The sequence below is a fragment of the Astyanax mexicanus genome, chromosome 1 (genome assembly GCF_023375975.1).
Source record: "Astyanax mexicanus isolate ESR-SI-001 chromosome 1, AstMex3_surface, whole genome shotgun sequence".
NCBI classification, from domain to species: Eukaryota; Metazoa; Chordata; class Actinopteri; order Characiformes; family Acestrorhamphidae; genus Astyanax; species Astyanax mexicanus.
The window spans coordinates 16,973,021-16,998,068 of NC_064408.1; the positions used below are offsets into that span (position 1 = coordinate 16,973,021).

The following is a 25,048-nucleotide window of genomic DNA, read 5'->3' on the forward strand; positions in this document are numbered from 1 at the left end:
TTCAGACTAGCTCTGCTGAACGTGCGCCTGAAATGTTTACAAACAAACTCCACAGCTTCAGCTGCTCCTGATTGGCCCATTTCAGTTGGCCCCACCCACATGGTGAAAAATTATGACGGTGACGATGCCTCTGACAGGTGTCAGTCCTCTCCTCAGTCTGTCAATCACGCGCATGCGCTGAACGCTCAACAGGTACAGTGTTTTTTATGGAACAGGCTGTAGGACAGCTGAGCGTAACACACTGACATGCTTTAGAGAGAGAGATGCGATGCAGTGGATGAATGACCTTGGGAAAAGACTTGGCGTCACACACACACACACACACACACACACACACAAAAACAATCATACACACACACACACACACACACACACTGACAAAAAACATCTTATGAATGAAAGTCTCCTCGTGTAACAGTAAGGTGGCATCGAGTGCAGAAAGAGGGTCATTCAGGGGCTGTGTGTGAGTGTGTATGTGTGTGTGTGAGTGATTGTGTGTGTTCATGTAGATAAGCTCAGAGCGCATGGTTTATAGCGCTTATGGTATGACGTAAGCGCCCAGACCAAGACCAGATGCATGGAGACGCTGCGTGCGCGCGCGCGTGTTTGTGAAAAACAGCGGGAGGAAGAGGGGCTGAAAAAAAAGATTGCGACACATCGATATTAAAACAAGCGGAGAGAGAGAGAGAGAGAGAGAGAGAGAGAGAGAGAGAGAGAGAGAGAGAGAGAGAGAGTGAACGAGAGAGAGAGAGGGGGGGTAAAATAAAAAGAAAGATATATGGATGGGGTAAAAGAGAGAGGTAAGAGAAAAAGGGAGAGATTGAGAGACATAAGAAGAAGAGAGAGGTGGAGAGTGAAGGGGTAAAAGAGAAAGAGTAGGCAGCGAGAAATTGAAAAAAGGGATAGAGAGAGGGAGAAAGAGAAAAAGAGAGGAAAAGTAGAGTGAGCAGGAGAGAGGGAGAGAAAGAAAAGAGAAGGATAAGAGAGAGCGAGCATAAAACAGAAAAATAAGTACAAAAAGAGGGATTAATTAAAAAATGGGATAAATAGATAGATAGATAGATAGATAGATAGATAGAAACACTGATGGATAGAGAGTAGGGTAAAAAAAGAGATAGATAGATAGATAGATAGATAGATAGATAGATAGATAGATAGATAGATAGATAGATAGATAGCAGAAAAATAGTGATGGATAGACTGTGGGCTAAAAAAAGAAAGAGGGAGATAGAGAGGTAGAGAAAAAGATATATGGACAGACAGAGATAAAATAGAGGGAGATGGATAGATAGATAGTTAATAAGAGAAAGGAAAAAGTGAAGGAAAAAGAGGATGGGGGGTTAAAAGAGGGATGGGGCCCTTCCACAGGGGACAGTCTAAAAGAAAGACACTTCTCTCTCTCCATCTCATCTCTTTCCCCTCTTCTCTCCCTTTCTCCCCTTCACTCTCTCTCTCCCTCTCTCTATCATCATCCCAACGTCGATTGATTTGTGTATGAAAAGCTGGACGACTCTCTCTCCCTCTCTTTCTCTCTCTCCCTCTCCCTCTCTCTCCGTCTCTCTCTCTCCCCCTCTCCGCCAGCGCGTTGTGAGTTGATCAGCTGATGAAGAGACTGAGCGCGCGCTGCAATGCTGGGCTGCTAATTCTCTCGCCTCCAGACAAGCGCCAGCCTGGAGACCACAGCCAGGTAAAACAGAGGGAAGGGCATAACCTACATCTCTCTTCTCCCTCTCTTCTTTCCCTTCTTCTTCTTCTCCTCTACTCACATGCTCTCTCTCTATCATGCTTCTTTCCTCTCGCTCCCCCTGTCTCACTCCCTCTCTTCTCCCTGCATCCTGCTAAGGGAGCATGGATGCGATATCATGCCATGCCAGTCTCCGATCAAACGAATGGAGAGGGAGTGTGAGTGTGTGTGAGAAAAAGAGAGGGAGAGAGAGAGTGTGTGCATGTGTGAGAAAGAGAAAGAAGGAGAGAGAGAGAGAGAGAGGGAGAGAGAGAGTGTGTGTGTAGGTGTGAGCTGTGTCTGATGAGTGGGGAACATTGCCCAGACGAATGGGTGGTTTGTTACTCTTCTGTTTTTTTCAGCTTCTAGAGGTTACAAGGACAGCACACAGTACGGGCATGCAGGCAGGCAGGCACATGCACGCGCACGTACATCATGCACATATGCAGTTAGAAATACAGTGCTGGTGTGCTGGTTCTGTTGCTGCTGATTTGCATTATCTTACAAATATATATTTAATGCAAACATGCAATAGAACCAGTAATATAGCTTAAATATGTATATAAAGCTCCTGCAATGCAATAATGCATTGATTTATGTTCCCTCTATTTTTCTCCATTTTGGCATTGGCTCCTGTCTCGTTGCATGCATGTACATCTGCCTGCATCTCTGTGTTCATGTGTGTATGTCTCTATCTCTCTATGTGTGTGTGTGTGTGCATAATATGCATGTCATTATAACATGCATTCCATTATAATGCTTCTGATTATTATTAGGCCTCCCCAGAGGGAGGACGGGGCATGAATGCGCTCCATGGGTGTGTATCTGTGTGTATGTGTGTGTGTGTCTGTGTGTGCATGCCTTGCTCTCTTTAATATTTGCATTGTTTTCCTCTGTGTGTGTGTGTGTGTGTGTGTGTGTGTGTGTGTGTGTGTGTGTGTGTGTGTATGCGCAAGTGTGTGTGATTCAGACATCAATAGCTGGCACTGCCTGCATAGTGGCTTATTTAGAATTCACATTTTCTTTCCTCTCTCTCTCTCTCTCTCTCTCTCTCTCTCTCTCTCTCTCTTTCTCTCTCTGCCAGACGAAGGGCTGCGGCATGCATATCACTGCACTTTAATTGCCTTTGTGTAAAACAGTCTCGGCAGTGCCGGCACACACAGATACACACACATACACACACACGTGTATGCCACCGTCTCCTCTCCTTATTCTTCTCCTGTACAAACAGAAGCCAAAAAGCATGGAGATGCAGGAAATATGGCAGTCTGAAGGCTGTCTTATTTTGTTAGTCAGTAAGGATTGTGATGCAGTGTTGGGATAGGATAACTGGGTATTGATTGGGACTGGCACTGGTTGACCATCACAGCATCATTTTTTTTTTTTAATACATTTTTAATATATGTTGCCTACCTTAATGTAGGAGAAAGCTAGGTAAAACCTAACACAATTTCTTAGATTATCACCTCCAAGATCTCTGCTGTGAATGTAAATGTTAAGATATAGGCTTTACAGTGTAGGCTATAGCATAACCCAGCCCGACAATCATCTTAAAATTACTCTAGCGTTCATCTTGGCTCAGAAGTGGGAAGCCCAGAATTGCGTAATTTTTGACCTCTGTAAGTTCAAGCTACCGAGTTGAAGCTTAGGTCAGGAGCATCCTCCTGCTAATAACGTTATAGGAATATGTTAAGGAAAACATTTTGGGTGTTTGTGTATAGATAGATAGATAGATAGATAGATAGATAGATAGATAGATAGATAGATAGATAGATAGTAGGGGTGTCACGATCTCGATATTTTATCGAAATCGAATCGAAATGAGGTCACGATCTCGAGTATCGAAGTCAAAAAGAGGATCGACGATCCCTCCCGCGCGCGCTACGCAAATAGCGCAGCGCGCTACGCAAATGGCGCGGCACCAACACAGCGCATCCTATTCATTTAAATAGAGATAGCCACTGCATGAGCGCAGTCGGCGGGAGTGTGATCACTGTTTTTATCTGTCCAACGGGGGAGGGGGGGGCGGGGGGAGGGGGGGGCGGGGGTTGGGCGCGCAGGTTTTGTATCTGTATCTAACGGAGGGGTGGGTGCGCGCAGGTGAGAGCGTGTGAACTCGCTGAAATGCGTGTCAGTGTGACTTGACAACACTGACTATAGATCACAGTGAGGTGGATTAAAAATCTTAAACTTATAATTGACTACACCTGTTGCTTTCCATTGAATTAAAAAAACATCTTTCTCTCAGATAAAGTAAACACAAGCGTGTTTCTGACTAAAATAAAAGCTTTTCAGGAGAGATATAAGTTATGTGTAAATATTTATAAGACAATACCCACATCACTTATCTAACCAGCCTGTACTGATTTCTGCCCCCCAATAATGCTTTCAATAACCTCTTGTAACCCCTGGGAGCCAGGGGTTACACTCTAATAGCCTTTAATAGTCTTCAGTAGCCTTTAAAAGACTTACCTGGCGGCCGTGGTGTGTCCACTAAACTCCGTAGTTATAAACATCCTGAGGTTAGCAGCGCGCTAACTGACCTGTTTATAATGTAATCCGAGCAGTGACTCCGTGTCGGCTGTTCTAACCTGCTGCTGTTAGCTGCTTGGGCTGAAAGATGAACTGTAGTGAGCTGTATTATCCGGTTAGTGGGGTTAAAACCTTTATTTGTTTACAGAAACAGTAAAAACAGACTGGCTGAGCTCTGTAGCCCGTGGCTGGGCTGTACTGAAGTAGTGACTGAGTGAAGAGAGCGGGGCTTGTGCTGCTGCTGCTAGTGGTTGGATGAAGAACTGCAGCTTCATGTAATGAGCAGTTTCACCAGCCATCCACACACAGCTCTGATAAACTGCTTGTTTTAATAGTGCACACTGTTGCTACCAAAAAAAGTCACTAGATGGCATTACCATATATATCTTAATAAATAATAATAATAATATTTATAATATGTATAATAATAATAATAATAATAATAAATATATTATTTAAATTTTATGAGGCATAAAATAATAACAAGAAAAAAAACAAGAAAATCGAGAATCGAATCGAATCGTGACCCTCAAATCGAAAATGAAATCGAATCGAGGATTTAGAGAATCGTGACACCCCTAATAGATAGATAGATAGATAGATAGATACTTTATTTATCCCGAAGGAAATTAAGTATATTAGCTATGTTTTAGAGGGCATACAGTTTTTAATGTAATATACATTTGAATAAATTCTTCAAAACAATGTAATTTATCATGCATTATAATGTGAATGCTATTTTTTATAGGAATATGTTAAGGAAAACATTTTGGGTGTTTGTGTATAGATAGATAGATAGATAGATAGATAGATAGATAGATAGATAGATAGATAGATAGATAGATGATAGATAGATAGATAGATAGATAGATAGATAGATAGATAGATAGATAGATAGATAGATAGATAGATAGATAGATAGATAGATAGATAGATACTTTATTTATCCCGAAGGAAATTAAGTATATTAGCTATGTTTTAGAGGGCATACAGTTTTTAATGTAATATACATTTGAATAAATTCTTCAAAACAATGTAATTTATCATGCATTATAATGTGAATGCTATTTACATTTTGTGTTTTAAAGTAGAACATGTGGAATGTTTGGTTTCCTACATTTTTCTATTTTGAAAATGTTCCCCTCTCTTTATCTCACATTCTACTTCAGAATGTAAAACATATATGCCATGTATATGAGATATACTCACTGATATGCCAAAAGTCATTGGACAGAAACAATATTGTGTCCCATGCAAGCTAAAGAACCCTGCACTATCCTGTGGCATATGCCAGTGGGATCTCCTGCATTGAATATGAATTTGATTTCAGCCAGAATCGCTTGTCTGTTTGCAAGGACAATTCTAGCCAGATGCTGTCAGGCATGATCATTACCCCCCACTGTACTGCTGTCTACCCTAAGTGGTAAATAAATATTTTCCACATATGTGAATCAAGGAATGTTAAATACCCACTATCAAGCCTGGCTCAAAGTCAATACAATACAATGTAAACGTGCTTCCCCCACTGCCCTTTAAAAAGGCTCTAAGGCTAATTTTGGGTAGTGTACTTATTGGTGAAAGATTACTGACTGTTGGAAATACCTAATTAACTCAAAGACATTTTGCCCCGTAGACAGAATTTGAGTTGCAATTGCCAACTACTGTCGCCTTCATTTGTAGTTGTGTTACGAATGAGAAACCTGAACTCCTAGAGTATAGAATTGTATTGCCCTTAGTGATAAATCCAGGTTCTGTTTGGGATCAGGTTAGGTTAGAGTATGGAGGCTTTATGGTAATGGAGTTGCTATGGAGTGAAACACTGTCCTGTTGATGTGATGATCTGGGAAGCCATCACATATATCAGTAATTTTTCACCCCTAGTAGTGATAGGAAGGATAATAACAGCATAGCAATATGTGCAGGACATCCCATGGTCACATGTGTTGCCTCTCATGGCATGGCTTGCAACACTGAGCTACAAAAAAAGATACTATTAAATTAGTATAATTATAAATTGTGTGCCCTATACTGAGAACTGAGCAAACAATAAATCTGTTCCTTTTTTTAACTCAGGATCTGACTGAGTGATGTCAAAAGGTCGCAAATGACAAGCTGATAAAGCCCTGACATTTTAACCCTTGTGTGGTGTTCATATTTTTGTTACTTGTTTTTAATTCAGCAAAATTAAGCAATTTTACATTAAAATGCTTTACACATGCTTGCTTCACCTAAATTGCAAGCAATATAAACAGCTTCCATGGTTGATATTTGCCCTTTACCTTTCTTATGTTACATTTCTTTCAAAAAGTGCTACTCTTTTTTTATTAGTTTTTTAATAAAATGTAAATATGAGTAGAAAATTTCTTTAGTTTCAAATTTACAAATGAAGCAATGTTTATTAGCCCTTGGCCAAACATACTGTATGTAATATAAATGTGTAGGAGGGTGGGGGGGGTGTACAGTGTGTGTTTATCGAAAATGTGTTTTGATATATGTTTTTCACAAAAAATGAGCCAATGCCAATGAGTTTGAGTTAGAAAAACATTTTTTTTAGTACCATTTGATGAAAAATGAAAACGGGACCCGAACACCACAAAAGGGTTAAACAGTGTTAATATGCCTCACTCTCCCTTACAGGCAAAATCCTAAAAGAATACCCCTGCATTTTATCCCTGATCTCCACCCGCTGTATTTGTAGCATATAATATGTGGTCAGTGATTAAATATTGCCTATACTTACGCAAAACTGTATTCCTTGAGTCTACACTGTAAGTTTGCATGGATATGAGAAAATAACAAAAATAATTCTCTCTACAACTTCTGTTATATGAGTGTTTTAAGTCAGTTTCTAAGTACAGGGAAACATGCTGAAGCTGCTGATGCTGGAGTATTGCTTTATGCTCTACTATGAGAGATCATCTAAAGCTCGCGGGACATCAGGAACCACATTCTATCAAATATTAACTGAAAGTGAAAGTAGTCACTCATACTACAGGGGTTTGGGGGCCTTTTAAAGCTGCTTGCTTAGTGAAGCATGTTAAGCCAAGCTGAGGCTTTCATCCTCATTGATCTATTCTCGCTGCTCTGTATGTCTGTGAAGTGAAATGTGCTGAAATGGAAAGTGAAGGTTTATTCCCAAGCACTGTGTTGTGGATTTACTGTTTATGTTCTTTGAAGCATAACTGCAATGCCTTGATTGGTCATTAAACACATTTTTAAAGATCGTATTCTCATTATGCTAAATAGTGAAAGTGATCTGACTCAAGTATACATCATTTCATTCATGTTTGAATTGCATTCAAGTTTAAAAGTGAAAACTGCATGAAATCTAACAATGAAGGAATTATTAGAAATGGTCCAAAATTTTTACTTATTTTTACTTTACTTTTACTTACAAAAGAAGAACTAAAAACAACTTCTAGATTTATAGAAAATTAAAATATAAGGTTTTTGCGACAGCAACAATGTGTCGTACAGATCATGGCCCCTGACTTTCTTATTACCATGTGTTTTGTCAGGAGCTTGGTGATATGATACCTATAACAATACAGGGGTTACAATTAAGTATATTGCAATATATTGAAATTGCTTTATTAAAATTGTAGGAAACAGTGTCATAGTGTAAAAACAAATATATCATATTTATAAAATCTGAGCGAAGAAAAGATTGCTTTTTATCCAATTATAACATTGGCATCTGATGTATAATAGTGCTATGTAGTATCTTTACGTATAACCCAATACCGTATTTTTCACACTATAAAGCACACCAGATTATGAGGCACATTATCAATGAACATCTATTTTCTGGTCTATTTTTTATACATAAGGCGCACCGGATTAGGCACATTTAGACATAAAAGACACTATAAGGAACTTCTAATTCAGCAGGTCTTGGCGCTGGGTGGTAGTGGTGGTGGAGAAGTACAGTTTACTAAGTTAAGTAAAGCTAAGCTAAGTAAACAAAACTGTGATAAAAAATACTTTCTTTTAAAGTCAAACGAGCACTGGATGTTAATCTACACAGATTGTTCTCCTGAAAACTGTTTATTTGGGTGAGTAAAGCGTTTCCGTGTATTTAAAGTAAGCTTAGATTGCCGAATTTCTCCAGAACTAAGGCTGGAGCTTTAGCATTAGCAGCTACCTGCTAGCCTGACAGCGCTACACTGAGGAACACTGAGTGTTTTGGTAAGCCAGGGTGATATTAAAAAGTGGTTCGTCCCACATAGCTTGTTTTTACACTGTCAACACGCAGACTACAGTCTGATATACTTGCCTCTGAAGGGCGAAAGAGCTAACTAGCGCATAGCCCGGTTAGCAGGTAATGTTAATGCTGCTTCAGCAGCACTAGCCAGGGTTAGCAGCAGGCTACAGTCCGATAATACTCACCTATTAATAAACTACACTGAAACTCCTGTATAATGCTGCACTTCAGCAGAGTGGCTTTACTGCTCCTTAATACCTGACTGATAAAATTCATGCATAAGATAAGACTGGATTATATTTTTGGGAAAATGACAGGATTTATGTGCGCCTTATAGTGCAAAAAAATACGGTAATTAAAAATAAATACTTTGTTTTTGAAAATGTATACAGTTTTGCCACATTATCAATATTTTCTTACACCCCACCATAATTGGAAAACCACTGTGAATGACGTCTAAATCTCAAAAAGTGATTTGTAGACATGTGAAATTGCCCTTTATGAAAGTTTTGTTCTTCTCTGCTCAAATTACCATTTTGTTCCATTAACAATTATTGCTAAAAGTTAGCAAATATAAAATGTTAATAAGTTGATAACAAGCCATTTATTTATGTAGATAATTTAAAAACTAATAACGAAATGATGCTAGTTTAAGCAAAATAAGGCCATTCCCTTTATGTACAGCTTAATTTGCAGCATTTTTAGATGCACTTAAAGAGATCCATCCTGCTTTTTGGCGGATAAACACAAACCATTGACATGATTTGCCAACTAGAATGTACAAGTATTTAAATCACTTATCAAGTATTGGAAAGGGTTGAGCAGCGAGGATGTTACAGTGACACTGGCAAACACAACTAACAGATTAAATTAGCATTGAGAACTTGTTGGACTTGGGTTGGCTGGAGTTGGGGAATAAGTGGAGAAGAAAAGTCCAACCAGTATGGAAGGTCTGAGAACAGCAGTGAAGAATCTATGAGATGTAATCCATTTATTAATTAAGAAAACATTATCCTATCACACATAGCTCCTAAGAAGTTAGTATAAATAATCTTAAAAATTGTTGTGAAACAATCAGAAATGTAACTTAACATGTCATGTTTATATTAATCTACTCACTGTACAGACAAACACAGAGTAATACAGGCAAACAAAAGATTAATACAAGCAAACACAGGGTAGCACAGGGAAACATAGAGTAATACAGTCAAATACAGCCAAATAGGGTAATACAGGCAAACACAGAGTAATACAGGCAAAAAAGGTTAATACAGGCAAACAAGATAATTCAGGCAAACACAGTCTAATAGAGGCAAACACAGTGTAATTCAGACAAACACAGAGTAATATAGGCAAACACAAGGTTAATACAGGCAAACACAGAGTAATACAAGCAAACACAGTCTAATATAGGCAAACACAAGGTTAATACAGGCAAACACACTCAAATATAGGCACACACACACAGTAATACAGGCAAACACAAGGTTTATACAGGCAAACACAGAGTAATACAGGCAAACACAGTCTAATATAGGCAAACACACACGGTAATACAGGCAAACACAGAGTAATACAGGCAAACACAGTCTAATATAGGCAAACACACACGGTAATACAGGCAAACACAAGGTTTATACAGGCAAACACCGAGTAATACAGGCAAACACAGTCTAATATAGGCAAACACACACGGTAATACAGGCAAACACAAGGTTAATACAGGCAAACACAGAGTAATACAGGCAAACACACTCAAATATAGGCACACACACACAGTAATACAGGCAAACACAAGGTTTATACAGGCAAACACAGAGTAATACAGGCAAACACAGTCTAATATAGGCAAACACACACGGTAATACAGGCAAACACAAGGTTTATACAGGCAAACACAGAGTAATACAGGCAAACACAGTCAAATATAGGCAAACACACACGGTAATACAGGCAAACACAAGGTTTATACAGGCAAACACAGAGTAATACAGGCAAACACATGCTAATTCAGGCAAATGCAGGGTAATACAGGTAAATACAAGGTTAATACACAGCTTCACACCAAAATGTATTTGCTATGTAATGTCGGTCTTAAACCAAACTATTTTTTTTAAGCCAAACAGTAATGTCCCATAGGATTTCCCATTTTTTTGTAAATGTTTATCAGGAGCATATTGGGAAATGTTCTCAAAAGAAATTTACCTGTTTGTAGCTCAGGTTTTCCAACCTTTGGAGAGAAATTACAAATTATCTTTAGATGTGAGAGAATGCCAGACTTTATCCCTTTAAAAGATTTTTTACATTTAGTGTGTTTTAAAGTGCATAGATAGCATACTTTACAAAAAGAGACAAAATCACTTAATTTTTTCCTGGATGACCAACTGTTCTTGAGCTGGCTTATGGAACAGCAGAATACTGCTGGGCTCTCTTAAAAAACATTATTATGGTTATTTTTGAATGCAAATATATTAGAACCCTCTGAGACATGCTTCATTGAATATTTGTTAATTGGCCCTGTGCCAAAGCAGACTGATAATCAACTGATTACTGAAATCAAGTTGACTGAATATGTGAGTCCCGAGCACATTATTTTCATTGATATCTCCATTTGAAATATAATAGCCTACGTTCTTTTTATGAAACGGTTAATCATCTCATTTAATTAGACTCACTGTGATATCTAATCTGTTTTTGCAAGAGAGACTTATCAAGTATAGCATACCACAGGCACTGCAATATTACCGTGTAAAAAAACAGCAATATAATGAAAAAGACATGATTTTAGAGTCAGTATGTATACTTTAAAACAAATGTAACAGCAGCTCATACAGTAACAATGTTAGAAGTCCTGGGATGTAATGACCATATGAAAGAACATCATTACAGTGTAAATGTTGCAACTTTTCAACTATATGTGCGTCAAATATTGATAATTTAATTGACACATAGACTTTTTAAACTCATTTAGACTCGCCCCCAATTTGACTTACTGAAATTACTGCTTCATTATTTTACGTGGTGGTGGTAATTAAATAAATATGCTAAACCTACGGTAGAGAATATTGGTCGTCAAAATAGAAATAGTGAAACTGACCCCAATAAGTAAAAAAATCCCCATATTTGCTTATTTAGGAGTGTTTTATCCTCTTTAGTAACACAGATGCTGTGAAATATCTTACAGAATTGTCACGTGATGTATTGAGTATTGCAGAATCACAGTACTGTGATACCATCATTATCATTATCATTCCCCCCCCAATACCTATCAGTATATCTAGTGAATTATAAGAATAGAAGCCCTGTTCCTTGACTGTGTGCTCAGTAACTGACCCTGATTCAAGGATTCACTCTCTGAATGATTCAGAGTGGTTCTGAGAAATCCATTTCAACATAATGATGGTTCATTTCTGGTGCACTGCTTCCTCGGGCACAGGTGTGCAAAATGTAGATTCTTTATGAGTAATCCCAAATTATTCACATTAACAGCTTTTCAAAAAAAAAAAAGATCACAAAGCTCAACCTTATTCACAAATAAATTCAAATCCCTGTTAATCCCAATTATTCCTAAATCGTTCTTCATTATTCCTTTGGATTATTTTCTCTGCAGTCTCAGGCCGCCCAAAACGGAGTCTCTGAGGATATGGAGGAAGAAAGCACTTTGAAGAAACGGAAAAGTGATCACCAGGGCCAGCAGGGCAACCAGGGCTCTGAGACCGGGCAGGAGGTCGTGGAGAAGGTGAAAAAGAGGCGGGGCCGACCTCCGGCTGAGAAACTCCCACCCAACCCCCCAAAACTCACCAAGCAAATGAACACGCTTGTCGACATGGTCATGAACTACAAAGACACGTAAGCATCGCAAAACACACTGCACAGAATTACAGAACTGACTTTTAGAGCTACACTATATGTGCAGATATTTGTTAGCAACCTTTCTAATGAATGCATTCAGCTATTTTAAGGGGGGGGGGCATATTATGCAAAACTCACTTTTTGTGTGTTTTTGCTCATATAAACACTCCAAGCACCAAAAAAATTGTACCATGGTACCACCCCTCACCCATCAACCCCCACTAGAGCCACACCCACTAGATCAGTTGAAAATCCACTATTTCGGAACACAACAGTGATTAGCAAGCCAAAGTCAAATGAGGGAGATTGTAACAAAGATGAGGAGGCAGGATGCAAAAGTATTCTTTATTTTCCATTATTAAACTAACAAAGAACAAAACACTAGGGAGCAATATAAGGAAAAGGTAACAAAAACAAAACACAATAAAACAGAGGATAAACTAAAAGACTGAAACAAACAAGCAAAAATAACAAACAACGAAACAAACTACATAAAGAAAACCTGGAACATTAAAGACAAAAAACACAGCAGGTCTGAGGCTAAACAAAACGCAGATAAATAGATCCAGACAGAGTAACAGGACGAGGTCAAACAAAAAGCACGACAAAGAACAAAGGAGCACATGGGGTATTTATACACAGGCACACACAAGGGACACCTGTGGAATTAACATGGAGGCGGGGTTACAAATGAGACAGGAGGGATTACAGATGACAGGGAGGGGCTAAGGCGGACAATAACACAGACCATGTGCTCAAACAGCACAGGTCAGAAACAGAAAAGGAAACTAGACATATAATGAGTTTTGTGCGTCTAAAGCAGTTAAGCTTGAACTAGCTTGCATTTAATTTGCCATTTAGCACAAGCTAACACTAACATATGATAAGCGTTCAGTATAAACGTGGTGTGGCGAGCAACAGCTTATTTGCATAAAAGTGACAGAGCCCTTAAACGGCTTATTCTGAAATGAATGGTGAGATCCCTTTATGTGAGAGTGATTTTTGTATATACATATATTTGTAATACAGTATATTCTTTAATTGGAAGTTATGTTTCTAGTCAAAAAATTATATACAATGCAATGTAAAAGTATATGCCCCTTCCTGATTTTCTTTAATGATTGCATATTTGTCAAATAAATGCTTATTTGTGTAATAATACACTGTATTTATAATATTAACACACAAAACACGTTCAATGAGAAAAGTTAGCTGACATGCAAATCACCTGTATGCCCCCTTAAAATGAATAGGGAGCTGCACAATGTTTCAGCAAAATAAACTCTATACTCAATCTATATTACATTTCGGCTCTTCAAATCATTGTAGATCAGTGTGATCCCTCTCTGCACAGAAGAGTTCTTTAATTGAGATTTATTAGCTGGTATTAAGGCATCTACTGCCAGGCCACAGCATCTGTATAATATCTATTCAGATGTTTCAAAAGGTTTCTGCTATTTAAGAAGTAGTAAACACAGCCTCTGTATCTAATCAAACATGATATAATATAATATTTAAAGGAAATAAAAACCAAGCCGTAGTTACTGCATGGTTCATGAATGATTGTCTTTTAGAACATATTTAAATAGGTTTGAGCAACCTAAGCTACCCAAATGCTTAAATGTATTTTTGGCAAGATCTTTGACCTTGATTAGCAAACCAGGCCCGAGGCATGTCATTAATTTTAATTAAAAACTGTCAGCTGAATCAAATTTCCAAGCTTTATAAATGTGCCGACACTTTAAACCAGACTCAAATATGTGAGGGTTTTAAATCTACCAAGTGTTTGTGAATTTTAAAAAAGTGTAATAAAAACTGAATGAAAAGTTTCAAATTTTTTGCCAAAGCAAAAATGTGGGAAAAAAGTCAAAGTAAATGACTCAAGACATTCTAAGCCATACGTGCCTTCGGGAATATGATTTCCTTTTATTAGCTTCATACTGTTGCTAAACATTCAGCATATATGTTAGACTGCTGTTACGATTACACCAAATGTTTCTGGAGAACATGAATTCCACTTTGCTAAGTCAGTTTCTTATGGTAGAGTCACAAACACAGATCTTATATTATAAGCTGAAGTTTCGTGGAAGTTCTCTTGGTAACTTTAGAGTCCTCCTTGAGAAACTAGGGACATTGGGACTGTCAGGTCAAGCATTTTTAGGAGGCTTACCCTATAGTAACATGATGTTCGTAAGATTGTCATTTGTAGATAATGGCTCCCACTGATGTTCAGTTATAGTTTTAAATCTAAAAATAGTGTAGTCCCCTTTAAGATGGATTTATTTCAGCAGTTTTTTCTTTATCATACCCTGCTGTGCTTATAATAACTTTACTGTGACAAGAGAAGGTTTAATTCAGGTTGACTACATACAACCCTGACTGTGTTCCATCAGCTCAATTACATGATCAGTTCAATGTTTTTTTTTTATATTTGAGTTTTAAAATGGGGAAACAGTATATTCTTATTGGTGATTCACTAAGATCTGAAACCAGAGGCATGTATCTTTTACTGTATATCAATATCATTTTTACATTTATTATTATTTATTACAAGTATTTTTATGGTAAAAATAGGGCCCCTTAATAAAGGGTTTATAAATACAGTAGTTTACAAAGGAGTTTATTAATGGCTATTAATTAGGCTATGAACCATTAATAAGCACTTAAAACACATACATAGAAAGGGCAACAGTGGCCTGTCATGTACCAAGTAGTTATTCCATATTCCTTTATACTGTTAAACCTTAGATCTTACTTTGTATTTTCTATCAGTCATCATTAACATTTCTGCTAATAACTTTATTCATTAAACTATAATAACATATTAAATGACGAAATTTACTTTCTATTATTTTATTAGATATGTTAACAAAGTTATTTTCACTGTTGTTCTTTCTATATATTCTTCCTATGTGCTAAATAATATCTTTTAAATATTAACAACTTAATTTATAACCATTATTAAACTTCTTTATAAACAATTTATAAACCCTTTATAAAGAAAACTTATTTTAAAGTGGTACCATTTTTATTATTATAATTAGTTAATTATGAATTTTTAAATGCTTTACCTTTAATTGAAGTTCTTTATATACTGACATACCAAGTCATTGCATTTGAATTTTTTATAATTTTTATAATTATTTTCCCAGTTCTGCCTGATTTCTGCCCTTTTCATTTCACATGTAGACACATGCCACTGTTCACTATCATTACCATTCACTGTGTCCACTGTCATGTCTAAGACATATTCCTAGTGTATATATCACATTGTGGATCAAGGAATTGGACACCCACTATCAGGTCTCAGTTTAACTTAGATAATTCTCGTCACCTTGCCATGAGCACACTAGCCAGTGTTCAGTCTCACTCACAAGATAACACCTCACAACATAAACGTGTATGGGCAAGCTGTTCACTGAGGTAACACTTGATCAACTCACATACTGCTATCCCATGACTTTTGACATGTCAGTGTATTACTTTAAAATCCGAAACCATTTACTGTGATAAAAATGCAACATTAAAACATAAAAAAGGAAAAGGGCAAATACTTTACTGTTTTAAGCTGTTGAGATCTTTGTATGATTTAAAATGTATAAAGATTCTTCCTCTTGTCTTTAGTTCTGGAAGTTCTGTATATTTACTGTAGGTCCTACGAAATACACCATCATAATGGCTGTGGAAACATACTGAATTATTAATAGAAGTGTTTTATTTATTTTTGTGTGTGTGTTTTAATTCATCGCTGTCTGGCAGGTTGGGTCGGCAGATCAGTAAAGGATTTGTGCAGCTGCCTTCTAGGAAAGAGGTACCAGAGTACTACGAACTTATCCGCAAGCCTGTGGACTTCCGGCGGATCAGGGTAAACCTACAGCTTTCTAACCACATATTCTTATTCTCTCTGAGTCCATTCTTTTGTCCGACGATGTGTCTCATTTCTTCATTTTTATAGCTTGTTCACCCCTTTATCTACCTTTTTGTCACATGCATTCATTCATTAATAGAAGAGGGATCGTTTTTTTTGGAGTATGTTCTTGTAGTTTTAGCTGTTTTGTCACCACATAGATCACTTTTACTCTATTATTAATAGAGAAAAAGGGAAAAAGGAATGCTGCAGAGTCTCATGTTACTTAGAAAATCAGCAAAATATAGGGAGGTTTGTCCAAGTTTTTGCTTACAACTGTAATAATTTTTTACTTGAACATTTCTAACCTGCATTTTATTTATGTAGGAAAGAGTACGTAACCACAAATACAGGTGCATCGCAGACCTGGAGAAAGATATAATACAGATGTGCCATAACGCACAGACTTACAACCTGGAGGGATCTCAGGTCTGCCTCTGTCTCTATTTTAATTTGTGCATATGGGTAGAGTATCATTTGTGTAGTTTACTGTGAGTTTGATTGTTTGAACATGTGCTTAAATATTGAGTAACACTACGAGGACTTTTGATTAAAATTGACTAGAGAAGTTGTCACTAAAATGATGGTATATTTCTGTGTCAAAAGCTACAAAGAAATGATTAATCACATTTACTTATGTACTTCAGAGTCAATAAGTCTATGACCCCCCCCCCCCCCCCCCTCCCCCTACAATTTACTGTATTAAAACCACTGGACTATGCACAGCTCTGGAAAAAATTAAGAGACCACTTAACTTTCTGAATCAGTTTCTCTGATTTTGCAATTTATAGGTATATGTTTAAGGTAAAATGAACATTGTTGTTTTATTTATACTACGGACAACATGCCCCACAAATTTCAAATAGAAATATTGTAATTTAGAGCATTTATTTGCAGAAAATGAGAAATGGCTGAAATAATAAAAGTAAGAGAGCTTTCAGACCTCAAATAATGCAACGAACAAGAACATATTCATAAAAGTTCAGAAGTTCAGAAATCAATATTTGTTGGAGTAACTCTGGTTTTTAATCAGTTTTCATACATCTTGGCATGTTTTCCTCCACCAGTTTTACACACTGCTTTTGGGTAACTTTATGCCAGTCCTGGTGCAAAAAATTCAAGCAGTTCATCTTCGTTGGATGGCTTGTGATCATCCATCCTTCTCTTGATTATATTCCAGAGGTTTTCAATTTGGTAAAATCAAAAAACTCATCATTTTTAACTGTGCAGTTATTTTTTTCCAGAGCTATATGTGTAGCAACAGCCATAGTTTCAATAGTAACAGATAAGTGTCTTGTTAAATTCTTGCCTCTGCCCCAGTGGCATGCTAATGCCTGTATTGCTGGAATGTAACTCTTATGACACTCTTATAAAAGTCCTCATGGTTAAATTGAGATTACTAGCTGAAAAGTGTAAAATCTAAATCAAAATTTTCTGTCTCAGATCTTTGAGGATTCCATCGTCCTGAAGTCAGTTTTTGAGAGCGCGAGACAAAGGATAGTAGAAATCAACCAAGAGGACAACGATGCAGTTGGAGGCAGTGAGGCAGATGGTGCTGATCACTTAAATCTAGAAAGTAAGTTAAAATTCTACATTTTGGAATGTGTTACATGTTTTGAGACATGGTGCGTTATCATGCTGAAAGCAAGAAATAGAAGATGACTAAATTGTGGCCATAAATGGAAAAAAAACATGTTCAGAAACAATACTCGTATAAGCTGTAACATTTAAGTGATGACTGATTGATAATCAGGGATCAGAATGTGCCAAGAAAATATGCCACAACATGCCACCACCTACCAGTCTGGACTGTTGACATGGACTGTTGACTGTTCACAGATTAGAAGTCCATGATTAAGAATAACGCGTTCACATTTTCCTAATGAATAGCTATGAGTTGGATTGTACGTTATTTCATAAAATGGAATATCATGAAATAACTCCTGAAATGCACAGAACAGCATCATTTGTAACTTTAACTTCATCAGCATCAGTTATTGTAACTTGTGTGCTCCAACCCCCCAGTGGGCTACAGAAGCACTGCTTATCCATTCCTTTTTTTTTGTTTTACAAAGTAAAATCCTTTCAATATATCGACACCTTCCTACAATAATAATCTCCTCAATTTTTTATGGAAACACAAAAATGTATGACAGTTGTTATGGTTATTTAAAATGATCATATAGTTAAGCGGTAGAACCAACCAGAAATCTTAATCCTAATTCAACATTTTTTAAATATTGATTGAAAAGACAGAAAACAGTTAAAAATTTAACATTTTAAAAGCCATAAATTGTAGAGCATTTGTAGCTAGCTTTATGGGCTATTTAGTCTATTTTACAGACTAAAAGGGCAGTCTAATAAAACTTGAAAAAAACTTAATAATAAGACTAAATAACTATGCAATATATAGCCTTTAGCCTTTATTAATACTAGGCAAACTGTATAATGTAGTAAAAATCTCATCATTTACCGATTGAAGGTAGCCTGGTATTGGACAGCTAATAAAAAATATTCAGTCAAATTTTATTTAGACTTAATAAGTTATAATAAATAAGCTTAAGTCACATTCTTGACACAGCTCACTATCCTTAGGGGGTAGAATTAAATGATCTGATCAGCTGAGGGTGGAGGAGAGTTTACCACAGGTGTTATGAGAAGATGGTTTAGGCAAAAAAAAAAAATATATATATATATATATTTTTAAAACAACATAGGTAATTATTTTAGGAAAAAGATGGTATATAAAGATGTTTCAACAAACACATTTTAAGATGTGACAGGTATTATAGGCAGATAGGCAGATCTCATTGGTTTGTTTGGGATAGTACAGTCACATGACCAACAAAGCTAGCTAGCTCGTGGATCAGCAATCTAGTTGTTTATATTACAGCTAGAGTAGCTGAAACGTTTCAGGCTTATTGTATTGAATTCTGTACACCATGGATAAATGCTTAAAGCAGTATACACTAATATCAGGTGCATTTGTTTGTATATTAAATAATTGATAAATTTTTATGTGGACTGTGATGTGTTTTGTGGTGGGTCAATGCTGCACAAACTGCAAATATGGCAGCCTCTGTTAAGATCTAGGATCTATCTGCAGGTCCCTGTTTAGCTGCTGCGTATGTTTAATGTAAAAAAAACAAACAAAAAAAACCCCGACATATAATTAGTTTTAGTGCCTTAGACTTCCTGAAAATAAAACCATATATACTCCTTAATACCTTTGTAGTATTTGCATTGTTTCAGTATAACTTGTTTAGTGAAGTTTTCCAGCAGAGGTGCAGCTCAGAGCAAACATCTTCCCCACCTTTTCAATAGGCCATATGATCATCTTCTGCTCAAAGAGTGTTGATGTTCCACACATGAATATACACTTTCCAGGCCTTTCTGCTGGAACGGTCCACTTGGCTGCTTTATTTCCAGTGATCTCAGACAGTTTTGTCAGTCATTGTTTGCTTGCCTTCTTGCCTTATGTAGTCGATGGTTATTATTGAAGGGCAAACTATGTTTTTCTCTTTTTTTTCTTTCTGCTCAGACCCATCACAGTCCTGTAAATCACATGTTTGAGTTTTTCTTTTGAAGAATAAGTAATATGCTAATTAGATAAGGAGTTGAATCAGGTGATGGGGTATGGACCCCACAGTGTCCATACTTTGGGGTCTTCAAAACATCTGCCAGTATCTGAGGACACATTAAAGAGCCCTGGTGCTGACAAAAAAACTAAATAAACAAATTTTGAAACTACATTTAGTGAACACTTGGCAATATATAGCTCCAGAAAAAATTAAGGAAGCACTTAAAGATAATAAGTTTCTCTGATTTTACTATTTATATTTATGTTTGAGTAAAATTAACATTTGTTGTTTCGTTTTATAAAATACTGACATATAATCACCAACATAAAAATATTGGCAATTTCAAGCATTTATTTGCACAAAATAATAAATTGTAAAAATAACAAAAAAGATGCAGTGTTTTCAGATCTCAAATAATGCAAAGAAAACAAGTTTATATCAGTTTAGGAACAACAATACTAATGTTTTAAGAGATCAGAAATCAATATTGGAATAATGCTGGAATAACCCTGATTTTAATCACGGCTTTCATGCGTCTTGGCATGTTCCCCTCCTCCAGTCTTACACATTGCTTTTGGATGACCTTATCCGCACTTGGCACAAAAATGCAAGCAGTTCAGCTTTATTTGTTTGACAGAAAATCTCCAAATCCTATTTTTTCACAATTCATGCAGAACGCAAAGGGAGGAACTACTCACCAAAAAAATGGAGTTAAAAGGACACCTTGCAGTGAAATACATTGGCATAGCAATGCTTAATCAAATCCTGTTAGTATAAAGTGTGTTAGTATATATATTTTTAATACTAACCTGCTGAACCTGCACCAGTAACCTGCACTATTAGTATATACAGCATAGTTTATAATATTAGTGTGTAGTACATAATTGGGACACAGCTGTAGTTCATAATCTGTAAGCTCTTTACATTTTGTAAACATTTCATGATGAATGTACCAATATATATGCAGACCAGGAGGACAATACAAGCCTGATCTTTTGCATCGAGAGATCACAGATTATGTGTCTGAGCCTTACAACACACAATCATCTTGCTAGCTTTGTAATATGATTAGAAATTCTCCAAAATTAGTTTTTTTTTTACTTTTACTTTTTACTAAAAATCCTTCTCCTGTATATAGGTGCTATTCAGAGATATACAGTTGTGGTCAAAAGTTTACATACACTTGTAAAAAAACATAATGTTATGGCTGTCTTGAGTTTTCAATAAGTTCTACAACTCTTATTTTTCTGTGATAGAGTGATCGGAACACATACATGTTTGTCACAAAAAACAGTCATAAAATTTGGTTCTTTCATAAATTTATTATGGGTCTGCTGAAAATGTCACCAAATCTGCTGGGTCAAAAATATACATACAGCAACATTAGTATTTGGTTACATGTCCCTTGGCCATTTTCACGGCAACTAGGCGCTTTTGGTAGCCATCCACAAGCTCCTGGCAAGCTTCAGGTCGAATGTTTGACCACTCTTCTTGACAGATGTGATGGTTTTCTTGCATGAACCCGTTTCTTTAGCACTGTCCACATGTTCTCAATGGGGTTTAAGTCAGGACTTTGGGAAGGCCATTCTAAAACCTTAATTCTAGCCTGGTTTAGCCATTCCTTTACCACTTTTGATGTGTGTTTTGGGTCATTGTCTTGTTGGAACACCCAACTGCGCCCAAGACCCAACCTTCGGGCTGATGGTTTTAAGTTTTCCTGCAGAATTTGGAGGTAATCCTCCTTCTTCATTATCCAATTTACTTTCTGCAAAGAACCAGTTCCACTGGCAGCAAAACATCCCCAGAGCATAATACTACCACCACCATGCTTGACAGTAGGCATGGTGTTCCTGGGATTAAAGGCCTCACCTTTTCTCCTCCAAACATATTGCTGGGTGTTGTGGCCAAACAGCTCAATTTTTGTTTCGTCTGACCAGAGAACTTTCCTCCAGAAGGTTTTATCTTTGTCCATGTGATCAGCAGCAAACTTCAGCCGAGTCTTAAGGTGCCTTTTCTGGAGCAAGGGCTTCTTTCTTGCACGGCAGCCTCTCAGTCCATGGCGATGTAAAACACGCTTGACTGTGGAGACTGACACCTGTGTTCCATCAGCTTCCAAATCCTTGCAGACCTGCTTCTTGGTGATTCTTGGTTGACTCTTGACCATCCTGACCAATCTCCTCTCGGCAGCATGTGATAGCTTGCGTTTTCTTCCTGATCGTGGCAGTGACACAACTGTTCCATGCACTTTATACTTGCGTATAATTGTCTGCACAGTTGCTCTTGGGACCTGTAGCTGCTTTGAAATGGCTCCAAGTGACTTCCCTGACTTGTTCAAGTCAATAATTCGCTTTTTCAGATCCACACTGAGTTCCTTTGACTTTCCCATTGTAGCTTTTGTAGCTGAGTCTAATCACTGGGTCAAATGAGCCCTATTTAAATGGGCTCATGAGAAGTCAACAGCTGTAGTCAATCAGAATCACTTACAAGAAGTGAAGAGGCCATGACATGAAGCTAATTTGATTGACACAACTCGCTACATCACCAAAATTGACAAATTTTGTTGCTGTATGTATATTTTTGACCCAGCAGATTTGGTGACATTTTCAGCAGACCCATAATAAATTTATGAAAGAACCAAATTTTATGACTGTTTTTTGTGACAAACATGTATGTGTTCCGATCACTCTATCACAGAAAAATAAGAGTTGTAGAACTTATTGAAAACTCAAGACAGCCATAACATTATGTTTTTTTACAAGTGTATGTAAACTTTTGACCACAACTGTAGAGTTTTTTTGCATAGCTGTGCTGTAAAAAATAAACAGGTGACAGAAAAAAGAAACAAGCATAACAGCATAGGAGTAACAAGAAGGACATATATCAGGTAGCAGCAGCTAATTAGCTTTCTAAGCAGGTAAATCCACATTATCCCTGTGAGTGCAGTGCGAAGAGTAGGAAGCCTTGCAGGACAAGCATTAATGCTGAGGCACCATAATCTTCCAGATGAGCAGTATTATTATTATTATTATTTTTTTCAGCACAGTCTTGGTAAGATAGCTATGTTAAGCAGTAAAAATGCAAAGACAGCATATTTGAAAGATTTCTGACTAAAGTATCAAAATATTCCAATACAGGAACTCTTCTAATATTCTTTAATATTAATATTTTTTAACGCTTTAATCAAGGCTTTAATACAAAAAAAAAACATTTGTTATTAAATCTTCACAGTCTACTGTATCATATTTTGGCAGTTTACATTGTAAGACATTGTACACTTAGTACATGAATAGAGAATTTTCTCTGTAAAATTGATTTTTGTTTGTCATTTTCTTTTAGTAAAATCAGAAACAGCAAAAACAAAGTTTGAGAAGAGCAGAGAGAGAAGTAAGACTGCTCCGGCTAACTCCAGCGCTAAAGTGAAGGATCTGTACAGCGATGAGGACAGCGCTGAAGACCAAGAGGACAACACAGGCCTGGAGGACGGCTGATCTTCTGCATGGAGAGATCCCGACTTCTGCGCCTGAGCCTCACGCCACCCAATCATCTCGCTATCATTGGAAAATGAATAGCTCATCCATCACTTAACTCTTTTCGTGACTTGGTTCAGTGAACTCAGAGATCCAGAATTGGTTCCAGACTTTACAGTGGATGCTTATTACAAGAATACATTCAGATATGATTAATAATATTACTTTATAATCAAGAAACAACAGATCTCCTTTTTACGCAATTGCAGTAATGAACATTTGCCAAAAATGTAAAGTTACAGAAATTGTTACATATCGTCAGTGTCATGCAAAAAATGTGTATGTCCAAAGGCCTATCATAGAGGATGGATAGGACCTCAATTATTTTTGCTGACCTCACAATTGACCAGTCATTTTGTGTAAGCAAGAAGATCCTATTCACATAAATGATTATGTTGACATTTATTTATGTTTTATTTATCCATTTATTTATTTATTTATTGATAGCTAAATATTTATATTTTATTGTTCATAGTAAATAAATATTAGGTGCTTTTTAAAACGGTGACATTGTGTTATTATTCTAATATATTTAATTATACTAGTTCCATAAAACTACAATAATATTGCCACAATACAAAGAACAACTGCCGAACTACAAATATGTCAAAAAGTAAAATACCAGCAAAAAATGGAGATACAAGAATTTTGCGTGCCAGCGACGATATGTTGTGGTTGATGAGATAAGATAAGAATGATAAGAAACAGAGCAAACAAGCATACAAGCAAAGATGTCTGAAAACATATTGGATCTTAGATGGATGATGGTTCATCATAGTGTTTTTTTTTTGTTTGTTTTTCGGATGGTGTTTACTTGGCTAAATACCGGCTATATTCTATAAGAGCAAATATGCAGCCCATTAGATAATCAAAAATCTCAACTTTCAGTACTTAAAAAGGCCTCAATTTATCTGAGCTGCCTGTTATTTGATTAATGTAACCCGCAGTAATAAACACAAAGACATATGAAGATGGGACAACCCCAGATAATTGCTTTCTTTAGACCAGTGCTTTTCATTCCTGGTTCTGGCACCTTCCTGCTTAGCAAATTTAGGGCTTTTCCTGCTCCCAGCACACCTGATTCAACTAATCTACTCGTTAACAAGCCCTTTCAGCCGAGCAGGTGTGTGATAAAAGAGGGAAATTCTTGACAATACGTAGGACAGGATGGCGTTAGGACCAGGATTGAGAATCTCTGCTTTAGACTATTAAAGCGAGTTAGATAACTGAGTTTTACAATGTGAAAATTTAATCAGATGCATTCACCCCTCAGTGGTGTGATTAATATTTGCGAGACTTTGCATCTCATTTATATCAGATGTTGCTCTTTCTGTTGTTTCTTTTTTAGTGTCTGTAAGAAGTTGGCCGTGTCCCCCTTCGTGAATTTCTGTCCTCTTCTCACAGACTGCGTCCATCTTTGAGAATGAAACTGTAAACTGAATCAAACAGCACCTCATATTTAATCATTCAATGTCTCGACTCTATGAATAATGAGCTCTGTCTTGTATTGGAGCACAGTGCATTTTACTGGATGGAAACTGCCCTCAAAGAGAGGCTCCAAATGATTACACTGTCGACCAGAGTGTTGAGGTTTGAAGTTTGAGGTATATGAGGGACAATGGCTTTATAGATAGATTTTGAAATAAAGTTTTTAAGGTTTATATGACATGAAAGTGCAAAGAAGTTTGATTCAAATCATCTTAATTGATAATAAACATTTTT

General features: G+C 36.8%; 1 protein-coding gene across 3 annotated transcripts; it reads left to right on the forward strand.

Moving 5' to 3' along the window:
• The first annotated feature begins 994 nt into the window (after nt 1–994).
• On the forward strand, nt 995–25,048 carry LOC103023107 (probable global transcription activator SNF2L2). 3 transcript variants are annotated; one of them, XM_007256971.4, is made up of 6 exons: nt 999–1,687; nt 12,070–12,308; nt 16,071–16,176; nt 16,546–16,647; nt 17,662–17,794; nt 23,136–25,048. In XM_007256971.4, the coding sequence occupies exons 1-6, from the start codon at nt 1,604–1,606 to the stop codon at nt 23,285–23,287; spliced, it is 816 nt and encodes a 271-aa protein (XP_007257033.3). In that variant the 5' UTR covers nt 999–1,603; the 3' UTR covers nt 23,288–25,048. The 3 variants fall into 3 exon arrangements, with proteins under 3 accessions (XP_022523390.2, XP_007257033.3, XP_049328742.1); XM_049472785.1 differs by lacking the exon at nt 999–1,687 and adding an exon at nt 8,087–8,310; XM_022667669.2 differs by lacking the exon at nt 16,546–16,647 and having other exon boundaries at nt 995–1,687.